This window comes from Symsagittifera roscoffensis, chromosome 6 (genome assembly GCF_963678635.1).
Source record: "Symsagittifera roscoffensis chromosome 6, txSymRosc1.1, whole genome shotgun sequence".
Classification (NCBI taxonomy): Eukaryota; Metazoa; Xenacoelomorpha; order Acoela; family Convolutidae; genus Symsagittifera; species Symsagittifera roscoffensis.
The window spans coordinates 42229271-42252055 of record NC_087067.1 but is presented as its reverse complement, the minus strand read 5'-3'; the positions used below and the strand labels follow the sequence as shown (position 1 = coordinate 42252055).

At 35.4% G+C, this 22785-nt stretch overlaps 3 protein-coding genes across 4 annotated transcripts in view; 2 read left to right on the top strand and 1 right to left on the bottom strand.

Moving 5' to 3' along the window:
- Positions 1 to 17661, top strand: part of LOC134847563 (uncharacterized) — a 326408-nt gene extending 308747 nt beyond the window's left edge. Inside the window, exons 6-7 of the mRNA XM_063864639.1 lie at positions 243 to 639; positions 16694 to 17661. Coding sequence (XP_063720709.1) covers positions 243 to 639; positions 16694 to 17420 — 1124 coding nt within the window. The 3' untranslated portion in view covers positions 17421 to 17661. The remainder of the gene's footprint in view (positions 1 to 242; positions 640 to 16693) is intronic.
- Positions 1 to 22785, bottom strand: part of LOC134847567 (casein kinase I-like) — a 584249-nt gene that overhangs the window by 51039 nt on the left and 510425 nt on the right. The gene's annotated exons all lie outside the window — the stretch shown is intronic.
- LOC134847566 (solute carrier family 2, facilitated glucose transporter member 3-like) lies at positions 17774 to 20181 on the top strand. Its single transcript, XM_063864644.1, has one exon. It carries the CDS (start codon positions 17824 to 17826, stop codon positions 19480 to 19482), a length of 1659 nt encoding a protein of 552 aa, XP_063720714.1. The 5' UTR covers positions 17774 to 17823; the 3' UTR covers positions 19483 to 20181.

Genomic DNA, 22785 nt, shown 5'->3' with positions numbered 1-22785 from the left:
CAATGGAGGCGGAGTGTAAAAATAAATGATAATCTCAAGATACGATTCGCATGGTAAAAATATCGAATATTTATATGATTCCAAAAGCATCTACAATTTCATTTGGGGCCAGATACTTTTTCCTGTGTTCTGATCCAACTGATGAGTTACAAGGTGCTGAATACGCTTTTGTTAATTCCTTTTTGCCTGAAACTTGAAGATATTCATGGATTATCGATGTAAGTTTAAATCTTTGTTTGAAGGTTCCTTGGCAACTAATGTGGTTGAATATATATCGCGGAAAAGAAATTTGAAGAGAATCAACATGCGACTTCAATTAGACAACTTTCTATCCGAGCAACTGCTTACGATGGCCAACAGAGCGAAACAAGACCACACAATTGCAACTGCATGGGATCTCAGTTTCCTGAATGCATTAGGCTTCGCGTGCGTTCTGCCAAATGTGGCCAAAATTGGAGTGACGTCACTCGCTGGTGTGAGAACAGTAGCGGTGGTAGGATCAGGAGTTGCAAAGGCGTCGTTAGCTGGGGTTGGAATTGTCTTTTCGGCCGCAATGATTCCAATTGATATTGTGCAGCTTGTTCACAACACATTAAAAGTGCACTCGAAAACGCCATCGAAGCTAGTAGATGAAATAAGGTCAAAATCAATGAGCAATTTCATAAGTTTTAAGAAACAGCAGTAATGTCCTTTAAATGTACACGCAAACTACTTTGCTGTAAGTGCTGAGTAACAATCAACGTGAAAAAAATTCCGAGTGCCTGAAAACTTTGAAAAAAGTCATCTCAGACATTGACCATCAAATGTGCAAGCTTGTGTTCAGATTAAATCCAGGCTTTCTTTTTACCCAACCTGGGCTTGTGTTACGATAGAGTCCATTTTTACGTTTTTCAATGAAAGTACTTTTTGAGTTAAGTTACCATGTTGAGCTTCTGCGCTCAACAGTTTTATTGTTCCGGGTGTTTTAGTTTTTTGTTTTCAAATTAGGTTTGCAAATTTAGGTACCAATAAAACTAGTCCGAAGGGGTCGAGTGATGTATCACACTAAAGCGTTTGCAATCGTGATTGTGACCCTGTTAAGAAAATTCAAAAAAAAAGTCCTTTCTGAGAAAAACGGGCTTCCAATTCCTGATCTAATTTTGAGCGAATAAAGCGAGAGAGAAAGCCGACAATAAGGAAATAAGGCGTAAAACTGTTTTACTGTTTGTACTTGAAGCGCCGAATAGTGTTTTTAAGCTTCATTCAGCGCCGTATTGACAAAAAAAATCCTGAAAAACCACGAAAAAATGTTTTGATTTCTTGTTTTTCGATGAACTTTTTGATAAAAACGGTGGTCAAATATGCTTATTGTTCCTTACTATGGAATGTATTTTTTCTAGACTTTCGTTCACATCCGCTCATTAGCCCAACGAACAAAAAACGTCACAGTTTGCAAACTGGCTATCCTTGTGTTGTCTACGCTCATATCCGCTCACTTTTTGAAAAACATTGAGTCAGAAACCTTTATTGAAGATAATGCAAATTACATCAAGAAAGGGGTTTTTTTTGGAAATAATTTTTTGAGAGCGTTTCGTGAACCCTAAGTGACCGGCTGTTTAGGAAAAACCAACCCGGCCGGTATCCCTTCAATGTATCCGCTTCTGTAGAGGGAAGTCATTGCTTTCTGTCAAATATTAAGTGGAATTTGTAGGATAGCAATGCAGGATGGTGCAGTGTTCAATGCAGCTACCCCTAAATTCAAATGCAGCAGTGATCTTTTTTAGTAGTGTTTTTCAAGGTTCAGTTTCGGATTTTTAAGTGCTCTTTATGAAAACGGCATGTAATTTAATTGTTTCGTACACAGAGCGCAAGTCTCTTCACTTACGAGAGCTAGTAAACTTGTTATAATAGTATACCGAACAGCTTTTTTGGTGAGCAAGTTTCATCCCTAGGATTATAAAGTTTGGGAAGGAACTTTGTTTTAGTGTGTGCACCACCAAGAATTATCATAGATTTTCAAAAGATGTATCGGTACTTTTCCGATTAGCAAACGTTATCAAATTGCAACCGATTATTTTTTAAGGTTAACAACTAGCTTAACAAAATCACTGAATCATTTCGCCAGGCATATCTCATCAACAGGCATATCTCATCAACAGATATATTTTAAGCTTGTCGTTTTTTTGTGGTTTGGCTTTCGCGATGTCTTTTCAGTTCAGTTTGTTTCTTGTTAAAAGCAAAGAAAACCCTCTATCGAACAGCAAAAAGGTGAGGGTCACGAAGAACATTATCGACTTCTAATTTTGAAAATGCCATTTACTTTTCAGGTTTCCCAGCGGATAAAAATTTTACCTGTTGATACAGTTTTCTCAAATTGACAAGCTGATTTTGCAAATGTCACCGTTTTTTAGAAACTGGTTAATCTTTTGGCAGGTATCGCTTTTTGTGGTTTTCGACGCAGATTATTTCACTCCTAGGTTAACTGAGAATGTATTTAAATGCGGGCTTCACTATTTCGCCATGTTTAAGCTTTTTCAACGTATTATTTTTGCATGTTTAAGCTATATCGTATATTGCAATGGTTAAGAATTTTTTTTTCGATTTTCTAATTTGATTTTAGTGGTTATTTTACCGAGTTTAAATTAAGCAGCCCAATATCGAATTAGGGGTTGCGAATTTGGCCTCCAATTTTGAATGCCCGAATCATTTTAGTTAACGAGATAAGACAATTTTTGAGATTTTTTCAAAAATTTTCAGAAATTTCAAATAAAATAATTTACAAAACTTGAAGTTCCCAACCCTGTAGTTGGGTGCTGTCAGAGTACTCTAAGGGATTACAAACCTTGCCTCCAAATATGACTGTTCAAATCCTTGTAGTTTTCGAGATATGACGTTTTTTGTGATTTTTTCAAAAATTTTCAGAAAACTTAAATTCTTATTTGTTTTTTAAAAATCTAAAATTCCCAACCCTGTAGTTAGGTCCTGTCAGAGTACTCTCAAAGATTGAGAATCTTGTCTCCAAATATGACTGTTCAAATCCTTGTAGTTTTCGAGATATGACGTTTTTTGTGATTTTTTCAAAAATTTTCAGAAAACTTAAATTCTTATTTGTTTTTTAAAAATCTGAAATTCCTAGCCCTCTAATTAGATCCTGTCAGAGTACTCTCAAAGATTTCGAATCTTGCCTCCAAGTATGACTGCTCAATTCTTTGTAGTTTTCGAGATATGACGTTTTTTGTGATTTTTTCAAAAATTTTCAGAAAACTAATATGATTATTTTTTAAAAATCTAAAATTCCCAACCTTGTAGTTAGCTCCTGTCAGAGGACTCTCAAAGATTGCGAATCTTGCCTTCAAGTATGACTGCTCAAATCTTATTAGTTCCCGAGATATGACGTTTTTTGTTATTTTTTCAAAAAATTTTCAGAAAACTTATTAATTTTTTTTTCGCAAATTCTGAAATTCCCAACCCTGTTGTTGGGTCCTGTCAGAGTAATCTCAAAGTTTGCAAATCTTGCCTCAAAATATGACTGCTCAATTCTTTGTAGTTTTCGAGATATGACGTTTTTTTTGATTTTTTCAAAAATTTTCAGAAAACTTAAAGAATTATAAGTTTTTAAAAATCTGAAATTCCCAACCTTGTAGTTAGGTCCTGTCAGGGTACTCTCAAGGATTGCGAATCTTGCCTCCAAATATGACTGCTCAATTCTTTGTAGTTTTCGAGATATGATGTTTTTTGTGATTTTTTCAAAAAGTTTTCAGAAAAATCATATTAATTTTTTTTCGCAAAATCTGAAATTACCAACCCTGTAGTTGGATGCTGTCAGAGTACTCTCAAGGATTGCGAATCTTGCCTCCAAGTATGACTGCTCAATTCTTTGTAGTTTTCGAGATATGACGTTTTTTGTGATTTTTTCAAAAATTTTCAGAAAACTAATATGATAATTTTTTTAAAATCTGAAAATCCCAATCCTGTAGTTGGGTACTTTCAAAGGACTATCAGGGATTGCGAATCTTGCCTCCAAAAATGACTCCTCAAATCCTTGTAGTTTTCGAGATATGATGTTTTTTGTGAATTTTTCAAAAATTTTCAGAAAATTTTAATTTAGTATTTCTAAAAATTTGAAATTCCCAACCATGTTGTTGGTTGCAGTCAGAGTACTCTAAGGAGTAACAAGTCTTGCCTCCAAATACGACTGTTCAAATCGTTGTAGTTTGCGAGATATGTCGTTTTTTGTGATTTTTTGAGAAATTTTCAGAAAACTTAAATTATTATTTTTAAAAAATTTGAATTTTGCAACCCTGTAGTTAGGTCCTGTCAGAGTACTCTCGAGGATTGCGAATCTTGCCTCCGATTATGACTGCTCAATTCCTTGTAGTTTTCGAGATGTGACGTTTATTCTGATTTTTTCAAATTTTTCAGAAAGTTTAAATTAATTATTTTTCAAAATTTGAAATTCCCAACGCTATAGTTCGTTGTTGTCAGGGTACTCTAAAGAGTTGCAAATCTTGCCACATGCGACTGCTAAACGCGACTGCTCAAATGCTTTTAGTTTCCGAGATGTGACGTTTTCTGATTTTTTCAAAATTTCTCAAAGAACTTATCTACAAAGAAATTCAAAAAATTTGAAACTACCAACTCGAATATACAACCTTATTGTCAGCACACACCCTGGCGTCTCAAATCTTGCCTCTTAATATGAATGCTAAAATCCTTTTAGTTTCCGAGATAAGACGTTTTTTTTTAAAAAAATTTTGGGAAACTTAGGTTTATAAAAATTCACAAAATTTTGAATTCCTAACCCTAAAGTAGGGTGCTCTCAGGGACTCTCAGTGGTGGCAAATCTGGCCTCTAAATTTCTGCAGAGGCCCATTAAATTTTCGAGATGACGCTTTTAAAATGGGAATTTAAAAAAAATTAAAAAGTTCGAAATTATCAACCCTGTAATTGGGTGCAGTCAGAGTACACTAGAAGTTTGCAGATGTTGTGTCCAATATATGCGGTTTTTCATGAGTTGTCGAAAAATTTCGAAGCACCGGAGGTGCGTTAAACGCTAGTTCCCTTCTATTTGAAATTAAAATTCAGGTTAAATTTTTTCTTTTCGCTTTTGTTAATTTTTATTTGACTGATAAGGTTTCAGGTAATTTTACAACGGATTTGTGGTCTCTAATTGCGTCGTTCAAAAGCGATAAAAAAAATTACGTTCGTGTTTGCTAGTGGCATTTGAAAACTGGCATTTGCATACGTTTTTTCGACTTACATACCTAATCATTACCCTTGCGATAAACAAGGGTATTGCAATCGGGTACGAGACTTTTTTCCCATAAGTACATTTATTCACAGGACTGACCTCTTGAATCCTGGACTCACTCAATTACTTCTTTTATTAAAAATTCAATCAACTACCTGGTGTAGATGTTACACACCTACTTGCGACGGAAAAAGCTTCTGGCTCGAATCCGGCCGGGATTCGTTGTTTTTCACAAACGTGCTCTTTTAACTATCTGTTTATTTTAGTCGACTTAACCCTCGTAGCGCATTTTTTTGGTATGCTCAGGTTTCTTCCCAGTTGTTTCAACACACATGATAAACGCCAAAGCCCGGGAGTTCGATTCCAGTCGGGATCTGTTTTTTTTCTGCAAACTACAAGTTTTTATCTCTGCGTATTTTTGCCTGCAGAACGGACTTTTTTGATAGCGTGGCTTTTTTGCAGCTTTCCGAAAGCTTCATATAACTTTTCTTATATTGCAGGCAATTTCGTTCAGGATCTTTTGGGCTCTTGTTGCGGTTTTTATTAATTTCTTTGACAACAAATTTTTTGAAGATTTTTTCAATGTTTGATTTTTTTTTCATTTGATTTTCATCACAGTCATTCATTTTGTAACGGAAGTGGTGCGAAGCTTCAAAGCTAATTTACTGCTGAAAAATGTTTTTTTAAATGGTTCAAACAATTGTTTTTTGAAAATGTTTTGCAAAAGTTTTTCTGAAACTTCGTTCCAGACAAACGTACGAAAGTTCTGGTAGACCTAGATATCGATGCGTTTTGATTACTTTTTTCGATTAAAAGTGTTTTCTAAAAATGTTTTCTGGCAACTAGCCTCAATGCTATTTTTGAGCTGTCTTGATTTGAGCTGCTATAGAAAGTTTCGAAGTACATCCGTTTTTTTCTAGACTATCTTATTTTTTTTATAAAGAGTTATCTTTCATATATTCGAAAAAGGTGTAGGGTAGTTTTCGTTACAATTATTAGGAATTAATAATTGTAACGAAAACTACCCTACACCTTTTTCGAATATATGAAAGATAACTCTTTATAAAAAAAATAAGATAGTCTAGAAAAAAACGGATGTACTTCGAAACTTTCTATAGCAGCTCAAATCAAGACAGCTCAAAAATAGCATCTCGCTTTTGAGCATATTTTGCTATCTCGCTTTTGAGCATATCCAAAACGGAAATTTCAAATTGAATGAAGTTTCTATGCATAGTAGTTTTATCGTTGGCTAGCTACGAGTGTAGGTAAAAAGAGAGAAAACTATTTTTTAAATAGCTGTTTGGCTGAAGATTTTGAACTGAAGTGTAGAGGGTTAATTCACTTTCGTTTTGGCAATCAATGAAGTGAAGACACTTATAAAAAGTCCTCAAATTTTTTTTACGCTCAATTTTTTTTGCGGTTTGACTGTTGATGTTTTTATGCTCTCCAGTAACGAAAAAGCAAGTGGCGCGAACTAACGTGGTTTACTTTTTGTTTCTAATGTGGATATAGATATTCAGATATCACAGTCGAAACATAAATATCTCCTGGTCCAGGTATCTCAAAAAAGGGGTAGTTTTATCAAAAAAAACGTCTACCGCCAAAATGTTTTGAAAAATTTGATATATTTTTTGAACATTTTTCAATAAATTTGTTCATGGATTTTTTTATCGACTGGAAATTAATTTGTAGAGCAACGATACTCGATCGCTTTACTGCCTCGAAATTGAACTAAAATTTTAAATCAGTTTTTCTCGACACTGTGTCAACGACTTCAGGGGCTTGGAATTACATCAGTCGACTCATTCCGATAATTATTTGTGGTACTTAATTTTGCGTGGAAAAAAATAAATAAAACGCACCCGAATACGAAGTTCAGCCCCATTTTTAATGGTCGGAACAATAACCAGATATTGCAGCTGGTTTTGCATCCATGTCCCCCACAATAATAACAAGGGGATTTTCAAAATTCTGTTATAGCATTTCACTAAGACCAAATGGTGTGAAAACGAGATTTACTACCAATTTCGACAAAAAATTTGCGTTGAGGTTTCGCAGAGAATGGAAATAAATTGCCTATTGATGTTTTTTAAATCGCGTTAGTTTTATCCAGTGAAGTGACAGAAGTTTCTTCGTCAAGTGGTATGCTTATGAAAGCGCTGTCATTGATCAGAAGTATGACTGTTGTTGGTACTAATTTTGAGTTTTTTGAGTAGTGGATTTTGTAGTACCTTCCGTGCAAAATTGTCTTTTTTAAGAGTTGATGAACGTAGTTCAGACTCTTTTATAGGTTGCGATGATCTGTTTTTTTTTCAGGACAAGTCTTCAAATTTTTTCAGGCTCGAACTTAAGTTTTTGCGGTTTAACTTCTGATTTGTGTTCAAGTTCATTTCATTTTCTTTGGCAAACTCCACTATCGAATAGCGAAAGTGTAAATGTCACGAAAAACTTCTATTTTCGAAAGTGGAATTTAATGAGCAAGTTTCCCAGCGAATAAAATTTTTACCTATTGATTCAGTTGTCTTAGAATGGGTCAGGTTTATCAAAGAAGTGTTGAAATCGAAAAATCTTCATGTGATTTTTTGAAAACATGTTCGGAAAGTGAATTTTTTTTGGGTTGTCTGAGTGCATTGACAAGTTTCCAACTCTAATTTGGCTTTGTATCAATTATGTTTCTTATACACAAATGATTGTGTCGTCTTCGCTCAGAAAAAGCGAAAAGGTTTTATTTCTTTCTCATGGTGTTTTTGGTGAATTTTGACAAACATATTTTCGTCAAACATGGGTTAAAGGAGAATTTTAACCCTACTGCAATATGTTTTAAGAAAGTAATATTTTGTTGACATCCGACTTTGCTACTAAACTCCGCTAAGGAATGATGTTTCAGATTCGAATAAAATGTTGAAGCGCCCTAAGCCTGGTGAAGATGAAGACGAATTGCTGGCTTTTCAGGAGAAGTTTTTGGCCGAAGCGAAATCGAAACCATCAGCAACATTGGTAAAGGTGAACATGTCAGCTGATAAATCTTCAAATACCATCGAAAGTCACAAAAGTCGTGAAAACTTTGACTCTCAGATTAATGCTAACGAGAAACCGATTGAAACTTATTTTGTTATTGGTGAAATTGTTGAAAGAAGACCAACTGATGTGAATGCTTCAAGGCCGAACATTGAAAATGACCGTGGTCACAAGGCTTTCCCAGTAGCAGAAAAGCTGGAGTTTGAATATTTGTCTCATGAGAGTAACAATAATGACCCCACGTGTAAGAAGAAAAAGAAAGGATTGAGTTTATTTGCTCAAAAAATGGCTGCATCGAAAGCAAATACCTTAAAAAATAATGATTATGTTAATCCTGAACTTAAACATAATTTGGAACCTTCTGATGAACTTAAACATAATTTGAGACCTAGTTATGAATCCACGCCTATGGATTTAGTCATGGAACCGCAAAATGAAGCGACCGTTGGAGACAATTTGGTCGACTTAAATTCGATTCATGACGAAAATTTGGAAAAGTTGAACTCAATGTCAATTTCTGAAATTGAGTCTGAACAGCAGCAGATTCTAGCTCGATTAGATGCTTCTACAATCGAGTTTCTAAAAAACAAATCAAAAGTGAAAACAAACATAAAAGTTGTCCCTTCTAAAGTTCCAAACTCCTCAAATAATGCTTCAAGCGAAGCTCAAAATTCGAGAAAGAAAGTGACGTTTAACAGTTCGGATAGTCTGAAGTCAGATCAAGGAAAATATATTTGGGAGTCGGACCTTCCTGAACCGGATCCTGAAAAAACCTATTCAGTTAGATTTGATTTCCAGGGTTTAGTTGTGACGGATAACACCTTACCTGTGAATATAGGCTTGCATCATCATGGAGACGAACAAGAAGTGCCTGGATATACGGTCGATGAATTATTCATGTTGAGTAAAAGCTCAAATATACAGCAGAAAATCTTTGCAGTGAGAACTTTGGGCCTCATTTGTAAAAATGATAAGTTGGGTTGCTTTGTGGGTCTTGAAATAAACGTATTTCAAGTTCTAGTCGAAAAAGGCCTGCCAGTTTTGTTCAGACTTGTTTTGGATGACCAAAATGTTGCCGCAGTTTGTGTTGCAATAAAAGGTCTGAAGTATTTGCTAATGAGTCAACATTCGGAAAATGTGAAGGAAGTTTCAAGCCTTTGCTCGATGACAAACTTGCAATATGTATCTACAAAACCGACTGTAGATGAAAAATTATTAGACCAAACGCCAGAAGAAGTCATGAAAGTGGACCTTTTAGCTGGATTGGTTCGAACACATATCATAGCTCGTTTTCGTTATGTGCTTGAAGTACTGTCACCGCCTGAAGAGTTTTGCATTGATATTGTTGCTATTCTAGAATATTTCAGTCGACATTCTATGTCATTGGCATACGATGTCTTCAAATGTCCGCGGTTGATTAATTTTCTGGCAAATAATTTCCTGAAATTAGACGAGCCTTTCTCGGAAAAGTCAATTAGCTGTTTAAAGTTGTGGAAAAATTTGATCGCAAATGGATCAAATATGGCCAAAAATCTGATAGTTTTAGCAAACGTCGAAAAATTTTTGCTGTTTTGCTTGACCTTGGATTTATCACTCTTAGTTTCAGTTACGGTCAAACTAGAGATCATTACTCTTATAAACCAAATTGTGGAGGTTTTGATCAATTATAGGTTATTTTTCGATCAACTTGTTTCTGTAGTATCTCTTGTCATGATGCGAACAGTTAAGTTGCAAGTTATTGAGTTCGATAAATGTTCACCAAACGAATTGAAATTCTTGTCTTCACATTTCAATTTTTGTGCCGTCATTTGTCGCAAATTTTCTTTAATTGATCCTGATTCCAGCACATTGTTAAGTTTTGTGAGCGACTGTAAATCGATGACATTGAACTTAATCTTAAAATGGTTCACTTCAATTATGAATTCCGACGCAACCCTTTTGAATGGGTTAAATTCTTCTGTTTTTGCTGGTATGATAAATCTTTTAAACGGGGGTTTTCCATTGAAGGATGCTAATGGCTCAAGTATCACGGCACTGTTTTCTCTTATTTCGAAGTTTCTACCTTCGCTTGATGTACGGAAGCTCTTCGATGCGCTAACCGTTAATTTTCCCTTCGAATTTGTCGTATCAGATTTTCTGACCGAGCCTTATTTCGATTGCAATGTTTTGTCAACTTCTTTTTACGTTTTTGATTTCATAAAATCAATTTTCGATTTGTGCTCCGAGTATTGTCTGTCTGTTGAATCAAAGGAACCGTTATTGAATTGTCTTCTGGAGTTTTCAGAAAAGCTGCTCCAAAGTTACGCTCTAATAGATCTTGTTTCTAAAAGTACGCATGACAAAAAGGTTTCAAAGTGTGCCGGTTATTCTTTATTTGTTGTCGTTGTACGAGCTTTTTACTCGAATCTTAATTTCTTAAAATCTCTCTTGAAAAACAGACAGTTGATGAAAACTGAAAATATCCTGTCAATTTGTCTCAAACTGATTTCTGAATCGCCTGCTGGTTTTCCTGAAGTGCTGAAAGATCTATTCTGCAATATTCTGTTTGATGTAAATCTCCATCAAAACGTCCATCTAAATGATCAGTTTTCGAACTTACCTTTTCAAGAAGCTGAAACTGAAACTAGTTTGAGCATCGTAAATGAAGCTCGTGTTAGTTTTTCTTCAAGTTTCCCGGAAATTTTTGAAATTGATAGGTCTCGAAATTGTGAAAAATTGGCTGTGATAGTCTCAAATAGTGGCCCTGAGCTTCCACGTGATTGGATTTTCTACCCAATACTGAAACTTCTGAATGAGAACGAATCGCGAGTTCAAGAGATTCAAGAATCGTCCGATTTGAAAATTGTTCAAACCTGCTTGATGTTTCTCTCTTTTCTAAGTTTTGAAACTATTTCAAGTTTATTATCTCCAAATATTCTTTTCGACCGACTTATGTGCGTTTTTATGCTAAAAAACCAAGTGTTCATGGATAAAATTGTCAGAAAATGCACGCAGATTTTGTTCTCGAAGTTGGTACAATGTAATAACTTGACACTCGACTTACAATCTGAGAATGGAAGTTCTTTCTCTGAGCATTACGTGGCTTTGTTGGAGCATTTTGAGGCTGAATCTTTTGGAGATACAAACTTCGCGAACTTCGTTTTGTTGCCGATGAGCACTCGTTTTGACGTGAAATACAGAAGAGCAGTTTGGACAGAATACACCAACGTGTTCAAGGTTGGTGGCCAGTCAATAAGCAGAATGGTTTAAAAGCAGAAAGGGTCTAAGAGAAAAAAACAGAGAAATTTAAACGGGCTGATTGATAAAAAAATATTAGAATCGTCAATACTACCAAGGAATTTAATCATTTATACATGAATTGAGTAATTTCATCATTTTTTTTTAAAAATCGAGTTAAAAAATATCTTGATCAAATTAATCAAATCATGCATCATTTATTCGTTGTTTTGGCAGTATTGACAATTCTATTACTTGTTTTTACCGATTTTGAAAGTTCTTTCAGCGCGGTCTTGAGAAGAAAAAATTCAACAAGTCAAAAAATAACTCCGAAAAGTTATTATTTTTTTGTTTTGCTATTTTTTCGACAAAATTATTGACCAATTTGCCTGTTTTACTGTGATTGTCGAGAATGCTTAATTTCTAGGCTTTCCTCGGATCCTTTTATCACAACACGCACAAAAAAAACGACATTAAATTGAAAAAGCAACAAGGATAACCGATTACTATGAAGTAGCTCAGAATGATCCGACCATAGTTTTAAAAAAATTAGTGTAGTTTTTCTGTGTGGTGTGATGAAAAAATCTGAACGAATAAATAAGAAATAAAGCAGATACGACAGCCATTATCATAGAAACCATTTGAGAAACTATTTTCATAAAAAATGGCGCTAAAAACTCCAAAAACTAAGTTTACTTGAGTAAAATGAGGTTTTCACGTTTTACTTTGAACTTAAATAAGCTATTGTAAGCCTGCGCGCTCACCTTTTTACCTCGAAATTAGACTAACAATAAAAAATTCAAACCGATGTTTCTCGAATCTGAGAAAAATTTCGTTCGAATCACGACTGAAAGGGCTCGAAAATGATATATCACTCGATCTATTCAGATGATTATTTGTGGTACCTGATTTTGCGTGTAAAACAAACAAACTAAAACACACCCGATTACAAAGTTCATCCGCATTTTTCATCAATTGTCCGGAATAAAAGCTTATATATTTATTTTTCTAAGAATATGGTTGGAATTTTTTGTGCTACTTGCACAGCAACCGGCTATCCTTGTCTCATTTTATATTATCAAAGGTCCGGCATTCATTTTTTTTTGGCAGAAATCGTAAAATTCAATTGTTCATTAAAATTCAGAAAAAACCTTTTTAGCAAAAAAAATGCGATTTTTTGTTAAATTCATTGGTGGGAAGTAATTTTCACCGTGCAAGCTTTGTTTCATGTTTATCTACCGGTTTAGGTTCTGCGAATGGAAGAAGAAAATCTACTCTTTCCGATTGACTGGTTAATTTGTCCAATTGAAACAAGCGAAGAAGTTTTTAAGAAGCAAAGAAGTTGTATAGAAGGAGATATTCTATCTAAATGTCCGATTCTATGCAAGGTCGCTTTTTCAAATGTCCAGAATGGAACTCTCAACTGAAAGAAGTAATAAATTGTTTAGTTTTAATTTTTTACAATTATTGTAACTCTAGTTGATCTTGAAACAATGTCCGTTTTATATTGAAAGAGAAACGAGAAGCTAGTAATTGTTTTTTTTTTCAAGTGCCGAGAAAGGGTGCGTTATTAAGTGCCTGTATAATCTTAGTTTTTTTTGAAAATCTCAGAACCAGCACTGTATATACGTCTTGTGTGTTTTTGTACCAATGTGATCCCAAAAGCGAAAAGCAGTGTTCGACGGAATAGCTTGGATTATATAAGATGCTAAATAACAACTACAGGAATAGCAGCTGCTGTGTAAGTGAAGTAGCTTCGAGAGTTCCGACCACGTATCTAGAAAAAACAAATCATTGTTTTATCAACGTCTTTTTTGCAGCGGGAACAAGCTACTCGACAAGCTAATTGAAGCTCAATAATTTGTTATTAACCGCCCAATTAACATTTTTACAAATTTTTATGCCTTGCACTTGTGTATATTGCTCTCACTTGGGCTATCCGCCCTTGATTTATTAGCTTGACCCGCTCAAAATTGGTCTGAAACTAATATTTTTTTCGACACTGAGATAAGTTCGCCAAGGCTCTCATATAATACATCCACTCAATTCCGTTTGACGTTTCCTTTTCATACCTAATTTGTCAATATCGTTTTCCTCTCCTGGACTTTATAGCAAATGGTACAAGCTTATTTTTTTCAATTAAATGCTGTTTTGCAAGTGTTCACAGTAAACTGCTAGTTTTTTTTTATAAATTAGATTTAAGGTATTTTTTTCTGAAGGTTCAATTACTCAATAAAAGGAGGAAACGTTTAATTAGATAATTTCACATCAAATAATATTTGTCTTATCATGGAGGGAAATTTTTTTTGAGGAGCAGAGATAGTCACCTTCCCTCAGTGTAAAATATAAGGCTTACAAGGTACCGTAATTACCTCTCCAAAACAAACAGGAAATAAACTGAAAGAAAATAGGCCATGGGTTTTCAGAACTCTATTTTGTTGTTCCGACAATCCCATGAGTATAAAAGAAATATTATGGCCTCTGTTAGTATGGTGGCCTCTGTTAAGTAATTTTATATACTTCAATGCTCATAAAATATCTGCTGATATATTGAAGCGTCTTCAATGATCCTCTTCATTGCGAAAAATTGACGTGTTGAATTTTTCTGGACTGATTTTTTCTAAGTTACGAAATAGTGACCCTCAACCTGATTTAATTGTATTGTTTTAAGTGCCATTGCGATTTAAAAAAGCGGTCAAAAAATAAATGTCAATTGGTTTTTAAAAACTAATTTCTTTTGCGACTGTCTTGTAGTCGGGACCTAGACTTTTTTTCGTAAATAACTTTTAATTCAAATTTTCAACTTGCTTTATTATTGGATCTTAACAATTGTCAGGTTCCTTCGCTTTTGGTCTATAGGTAACGCAGCGGCTTTTGCATTCTAAGTTCCCGGGCTCGAATCCTGGCCCCCGCCGGACCCTTTTTAAGTATCTATGCAATCGAAAAAAAATTCCGGTAAAAATTGTTTTGGCCATTCATTTATCTGCTCAAATTTTGTCGGCTTAGTCGCTAAATCACGGATTTTTCTTAAGCTAAAAGCAACTAAACTATCACGTTTCCTGCAAGTGTTGTTCATTTTAGTTGCTAGGTTTGTTTGCCGCAATTTTTTTTTCATGAAGACAGGTATTACGAAAATGAATGGGATTGGGTGTTTTCATTTTATTTTGTTGAGACGCTTTGGCAAATTTTTTTCATTTTTTTTTGTAAAACTCAGTTTTTCTCAAAAACTATTAGAGCGGTTTTTAAAAAAAGGAGTATCAATGTAAAGACCTTCTAATGTCCTATGTGTCTGCGTACTCCCCTAGTCTCTTTGTACTGTACCCCATTGTCTACGGCCATCGAAAATGTCTGTGGGGGGATTATTTGAAAATTACCCTCCCAAATGTGCGATTGTGGTTCAATGAAGATAACAGACAGTAGAGCTCCCCAGCATTAGCGGTCACTCAAATTGTTTTGGCCATTCATTTATCTGCTCAAATTTTGTCGGCTTAGTCGCTAAATCACGGATTTTTCTTAAGCTAAAAGCAACTAAACTATCACGTTTCCTGCAAGTGTTGTTCATTTTAGTTGCTTGGTTTGTTTGCCGCGATTTTTTTTTCATGAAGACAGGTATTACGAAAATGAATGCGATTGGGTGTTTTCATTTTATTTTGTTGAGACGCTTTGGCAAATTTTTTTCATTTTTTTTTTGTAAAATCAGTTTTTCTCAAAAACTATTAGAGCGGTTTTTAAAAAAAGGAGTATCAATGTAAAGACCTTCTAATGTCCTATGTGTCTGCGTACTCCCCTAGTCTCTTTGTACTGTACCCCATTGTCTACGGCCATCGAAAATGTCTGTGGGGGGATTATTTGAAAATTACCCTCCCAAATGTGCGATTGTGGTTCAATGAAGATAACAGACAGTAGAGCTCCCCAGCATTAGCGGTCACTCAAAATTTTTTGCTCAAAATTTATCGCCCTCGAAGATTACCCTCCCATACATGAGATTTCGAGTTCAAATCAAATAACGGTTTGTAGGAAGCTGCCTTGCAGACTTTTCTACGCCAAAAATTTTCTACACAAAAAGTTATGACCCTCGAATATTTTTGGTTTTTGGACCGTATTTTGAACCTTTCTGACTTTTATCGAGAACTACCCTGCCAAACCTGGCATTTTGGGTTCAATCGAAATTACAATTTATGTGAATCTCTTCTGAATAAGAGGCTGCGCCCGATTTTTTTTCCTCAAAAGCTAAGATTCTCGGAAATGTCAAGTTTTTGGTTTGCTGACAGTTTCTTGGAATTTTCTCAATAACTACCCTGTCAAACCTGGCATTTTGAGTTCAGTCGAAATTACAATTTATGTAAACTTCTTCTGAATACGCGGCTGGGCTCGACTTTTTTTTTCGTTAAAAGCTAAGATTCTCGGAAATGTCAAGTTTTTGATTTGTTGACAGTTTATTGGACTTTTCTCTAACTATTCTGTCAAATCTGATATCATAGGTTTTTTTGGGAACAATAGATTGTTGAAAGCGCACGTTTAAAAATGGCCACGCCCATTTTTTGGGGGGAAAATTCTAGCCTCAAAAAGTCAAATCTTTAAAACTTTTTTGTTTTTTTTTTTTAAATCAAAAACTACCGTGCTAATTCTCAGGTTAAGTGCTTTTGAAGAAAAAAAAGCCTTAGAGAAACAATTAAGGTTTTGTGCCGAGCCCAATTTTTGAAATTACCCATTTGATCCCGCATAACAGTAAAATCAATTCAAATACTTTTTAGCTTGGCCCCTAGTTGTCTTTTATTTAACTGCATTCGCATCTTGGCTGTATGCAAATTTAGCTCTTTTCCAAATTCCTTTTGTAATCGGTTGTTTTTCACCTTTTCAATTTGCGTAAAAATAGCTTTTGTGATTATTCGGCCCCAACCTGCTTTAGATTCTGATTGATGTTAAAAAAATAGTAAATTTGAAATTTTGGGTTATTCAGACTCAGTTTACTCTCGGAAATAAAGTTTGTATCGTTCCGTTAAAGTTGCCGAAATCTGCATCAGGCTTGTTACTGATTGTTTCGGTCTCCTAAAAAAGAGCTAGTGTGTTTCAATGAGAACGTTTGAAATACACCAACTCTATTTGCAAAACGTTTGAAAAACTTTTGTATCTAGTCAAGTTGGGTAAGGCTGTGGTAAATGAACTTTTGTTTTGGGAAATGTAGCTAAGGTTGTTACTCTCTAAGAATTGCTCATTGATTCTGTGCAGAAACCTAGCCGAGACTTTAGAAGTACAGCTGAAGCTATTCTACCAGCAGTTGGATCTTTTCCAACTTGTAAACTGCTACTCGCGACTGCCTTTGCCAAGTATCGAAACTCCGCCTTACGACGAAACGTACGTTCAACACGACTCGCCGACAGAACACGATGAATGCGAAGTTGAAGATTTGTTATTACGAAAAGGAAGTCTGGATGATTCTGTCGCAAGTTCAACTGTGAATAAATTATTCAAAATAAACGCTACCGAAGGAAATAGTTCAGAGTCTGAAAAAATAGACAAATCAACTGTAAATAGTACTTATTCTGAAGAAAACTTTGTTTTTGTTTGCGAAGAGAACGAGAACGAATTCGACGAAGAAATATTGAATCGTAGCAGCTCGATTTCAGTCGGAAATAGCAGTCGGCCAAATTCACTGTCGTCTAACGGCGACTTGTTCAAATCAATGTGGCTTTATATGTGTATAGACCCGATGTTTTCAGACGAGTTTCACATGATTCACGATTTGGGTGATATAAGCGGCGAACTACTTACATATGAGAAAGTGAAAACTTGGGGACGCATTATTTTCCAAGGGATGGGTGACGAACCGCCTCCGGATGTTTTGGATGTTGTAAGAAATGAATGGCAGGTGTTATATGAACCAGAAATGGACTGCGAAAATATAGAAATTGAAGAAAGTTTTGTGTCAGCAATACCCAATTCTTGTGTCTGCTAATTTGCAATAATTTGGATGAAAATGAAATTATTAGAATTCTTTGTTAAATGAAAGACTAGCTTTAATGTAAATTTTAGCCAAATTTTAGATCTAGTGCTCAACGGTTGCTTTTTTATCATCAAATTAGGTGCCCTTTCCTTAATAAATCTAGACATCTGTTCAACTATTCATCGATTTATTTTACACTCTGCAGTTTATATTCGTATCAGTCCTTTTGGTTACAAGTTAACGCTTCAAACTATCATGTTTTCGTTTTCTTCGCAAAATACAAGCATAAAAACTTATCGAAAATGTAATGTTGAGCAAAAAGCGCAGATAGTTGTCAATTTTCATCATTTCCCAATTTCAGAATAAAAGATGTGATATTTGGCTTGAAAGAGGTTTCGGTTACTGGTCAAGCGAAATGTCAATTTTTTCTGACGATACCCAACCGGCTACGCTTGTTCTGACTCGTGCCAGTAGCTCAACGTCAGTAGGCGAGTTAGTTTCGTTCAGACAAACATACAAACCATCTTTCAAGCTAACTCCAATTTTGTTACAAACTGTTGTGACTATTGCTTTCGGATCTGGCCTTATGTTCGGCTACAACTTGAACATTGCGAACAACTGCGAGAAAGTGTTGAAAACGCACGTGAATGAAAGTATCTTCTTGCAATATGGATCCTACTTGAGTCAGAGTTCTCTAGACCGGTTTTGGTTGGTCGCCACTTCAGTGTTGCCTGTCGGTGCAATAATAGGATGCTTTCTGTCCAACTTTATCGCGCATAAGTTGGGTCGCAAACAAATCCTTCTACTAAACAATGCAATTGGTGTATTGGGATCAGTAGTCCAAATATGGTCTGCAGCTTCTAGATATGTGGAGCTCTTTATCCTAGGAAGATTCATTACTGGAATTTATTGTGGGTTTATTGCTACAACAGCGCCAGTGTATCTCAATGAAATTTCTCACGTTGCTCAAAAAGGATACATCGGTTCGACTTTTCAGTTGAGTAGCGTATTGGGTACAGCTTTGGCTCTTTTCCTGGGACTGCCACAAGTTTTGGGGTCTAAACAGTATGTTGTTTTTCTGTTCGTTATTCCAATGGTGGTTGCTGTTCTGCAATCTTTGATGCTTCATTTTTGTCCGGAAAGTCCGAGGTTCCTCTTACTCTTCAAGTCGGATCCATTTGGAGCGATGACATCTTTGAGGGCATTCAGGAACTGTCCAGACGTCAGTGAAGATTTGGCGGAAATTGACAACGAAGTGCTGCAAAATTCAGAAGATACGATGAACCAAAACAGGGCTAGAAGAGTCCTAAGGTTCAAACAGATTATATGCAAGCCGAATCTGAGAAAAATGCTTCTCATTTGCATATGTCTACATGCATCTCAAAATCTGACAGGAATGAATGTCATGGTATCTTATTCGGAGTCTTTCCTGGAAAAGATAGTGAACAAGAACTTCGACTCGGGTCTGTGGAACTCTATCATTTACTCTTCTCTCATTCCTTTTACAGTTCTGTCAACACTTCTGGTCGAGCATATTGGACGCCGATTTCTACATATTTCTGGACTCATTGGAGTTACTCTGGGATCCATTTTGGTGACCGCTGCTCTTTTTGACTCTCATGTTGAACACCATTTGGTCTCGAAAACGCTGCTCATTTCTGGTCTGTCTATTTTCATGCTCTTTTATGCATTGGGACCTGGAACTATTCCCTGGTTGATGGTTCCTGAGTTGGTTCCAAGCAGTGCTAGATCTACAGTTAACTCGGTTGCAACAATGGCCAATTTTGCACTGTCGTTAACTCTGGCGCTGCTGGCTGCGCCGTTCAAACAATACATCGGAAACAACGTGTTTTTTGTGTTCATAGTTTCAACTGTGGCTATTGGAGTTTTCCTGTATTTCGTGCTTCCCGAAACAAAAGGAAAGACCTCGGATGACATCTTGATCGCGGCAGGCGAGCGGGGCTTCGAAGTGCAATGCTGCTGTAAGTCAGAGTGGATGGGATTCTCGAGGAATCATTTAGACCGAGACAACGAACTATCCCTTCACGAAGCTGACGAGCAACCTTTATTCTAATAATTGACAAACAACTTGAAAATTGATTTAAATTAACTCTTAGTTTCAGACTTTCGGCATAAAGACCGTCTTAGTGTTATTCGGTTAACAACATATTCTCTTAATTGTCGTGAAAATTGTAGATTACTTTTGATGAATGTAGTCAGAAATACTTAGCATATCATGTTACAGTATATGCAAATCATAATTTCAAAGTTTGGAGATCCAAAGTGTTTCATATCTGAACGAAGGTATTTTTGGTTCCGATGTTTCGAAAAGTTTGGCTTTAGCTATAACATGATAGACGACAAATCGATGACAACTAATTTTTCAATGATCGTTTTGGGGTGCTAGTAGTTTTAGTGTTTGAATGCACTGAGTGTTTTTATATATATGTGAATCATCAGTGAATAATGAATATAACAAGGAAAGTGTATAAATATCTTTAAATCTAAAAAGCTCTTTTGCTAGGAAGAAAAACCTGAGACTGCAGTGCTAACACTATTTTTTCAAGGCGTTGTTTATATTCTTATTGGATTTCGCATATCTGTAAAAAATAAATTTGAATATTAACATTTGAATTCAGTGAATGAAATCTGAAATTAAATTAAGTCAAACAAGGATTAAATTTCAATTACGCTAAACAGTTATATAAATTCCTGATAACTTGTTACCCTTGCAATTGAAATTTTTATTTAGATTAATATATATTTAGATATGCGCTTTTCAAAAATCCAAAAAAAAATAGTTAACCGGTGTATTGACGCCAAGCCAAGTTGGTTTGAAAACTAAATCGAACTTACCTTGAGATAATTACTTCGTGACTTGTTCGGAACAAAGTTCCGGGTTAAAAGTAATATGTGTCAAAAGTAATGTCTGGCTACAAATCTCATTTTTAAAATTCCTATAAAATATTAAATAATTATTTTTGTTAAAAAAATATTCGCTGGAAAAACCTCAATTAAGTTTATTACCCCATGCGAGCTAGCGAGCCTAGTATTATATTAGCAATTCATTTTTTCTAACCCAGCTCCCAATTGGAAGTGGTAAATCGGTGGTTTAATGGCATTGGCAGTTCAATTGGTATCGTTCTATTGGATTTATTTTAGTGGCTAGTGATTGCATATTTTCAAGCGACCATGGCGCAGATGCGAGGTAAAAAGAATCAAAAGAGTAAATCGGCACAGCAAATTTCACGGTTTATTTTTCTTACCGTTTTCTTGCTTGTATTTGCTTCGCACCACTTGCGTTACATCTCAAACAACACGGCGAGCTAGCCGAAAAACGCTGAACCGATAGTCAAAATGAAAAAAAAAAACATATACCAAAGTTTGCCTATCACGATTTGTCTCGAATGATTTTCAATTTAAAAGAAAAGTGTCGAGAAGACCAGTTGTCCGCCTTAACTGAACAGAAAATTAAAAACAATAAAGCAATAACAGCCGTCAATACTTGCGTAGAGGGCCGTTGCGCCAAAAAAAATGTCCTAAGAACCTGAGCACTAAAAAAATTAAAATTCCAAGCTTACCAAGCAAGCAGTTCAGAATAAAAATACCTCCTTGTTGCCCAACTAATTGCGCACTGCGAGACTACTATGACGATATAATCCGCTGAACCTTTTGAGCGAAATAAACCTCCAGATGACAAAAATAGAAAATGACGAAACTGGATTAGTTGATTGTACAAGTAAAAAAAACAGTTTTCGAATTAAAGGGGCATTCAAACTGCAAACATGATCAGAATATTTCTTTGGCTATAAACTTTCAAAAGAGGCATCGCTACTCCGATATAATATAGGTTGAAACCTTTTGAGCCAAAAAAAAAATTCAAACGTTCGCAATGCGTTTTCAGCACTGAACTTTCAATAGAGGCCTCACAGTGATGAGTCCTGTAGAGGCCCACAGGAGGTAGTCCTGTATACAAATATGTACTAGGAAAAATCTTGTATCCGCTGGCCAAACACTTACTCTCGTAAGTGTGAAAGTGAACAAAAACACAATTTTTGAACTAATAATATTTTCAAATTTTCTCAGTTTTTGCTCAATAATTCTGTAAGAAATTGTGAAGTGATTTTTAGTGTGCCTTAGAAACTTCGTGAATTCTTCCAACTTGGACTGGAGGTAACGGCTATGAATTCCGGCCGGAACTTTATGTTTCTTCAGCATGTATAAAATCGAAAAAAAAATTCGGGAAAAATTGAATTGACTTTCGTTTGTCTGCTTTTGTTCTATCGGCTTAGTTGCCACAATGAGGATCCACAAAGTGCCGCCAGCATTTTTTGTTGTAGATGCAATTGTTTTTGATTTCCTCCTGTAATTTGTAAAATTAATAGCAATGACGTTGCATATTTTCCTTTTTTTTCGCTTCAATGATTTATTTGGCCTAATTCGTTTCGACTTATGTTTTAGCGCCTTAGTTCCTTTTTTTTCGGTTCAAAAGCAAAAAAGATTGATATTTTTGAAAAATGCAACATTTTAAAGATTAAAAGCTTAATTGCTCAAAATCTCGACTTAAAATTTCTTATGGCAGTTCTTTGTTTTTGGCTTTATTTGCGTCTACCCACTTGCTGTCGGTTTTGTGGCTGCTCGGTAAATACCAAACGCTGCTGTATAGTGCGTGCTGGTTGTGTTTATGATTCTCAAGAACCTTGGTTTCGAATTTGTTATTTCCTTCTCAGTGTCTAATCGCTAGCTTGCAATGCTGCGCTCAAGTTGTGTTTTAAGTGATGCGAAGCTGCGTTTCAGCTCTGTGTCTACATTTCCAACTGTTTTTTAAATCAAGAGCGACTGAATTAGATACAAACCTGTAAGAACTAGAGGTCATAGTCGCTAAAACGCGTCAAACTTGTTTTACAAAAAAAAAGAAGTTGAAATCGTATGGGTATCGATACGGAAGTCTTTGGATAGCCAAGCGAGTAGGTTTGCACTGGACTAAAATCCGGATGTCTCTGCTGCTGTAATAATTCTCAATTAGTTTCAGCTCGCGAAATATTTATGCGTGGCAAATTATCCACACTCATAATCGTTCCAAATTGAAATGAGGCAAGCTATTTGGTATCATTAATTAAAATTTGGTTTATCAGCCCTAAAGTTCGTAGTTTGTCATTATTTCATTGATCAAAATTTATTCGAGACTGATTAATAGGATTCACTGTTTTGCCCTGATACGAGCAGTCTTGTTCATTAATAATTTTTTCTACGCATGTGGTCATAGTTGAAAATCAGATTAGTTTGTAAAAGCCTTTTTTTTAAATCTACATAGCTTCATGATAATATTTTTTCAAATCAATCGAATTTTGCAAACATAAGCAGACCGTTTAAATAC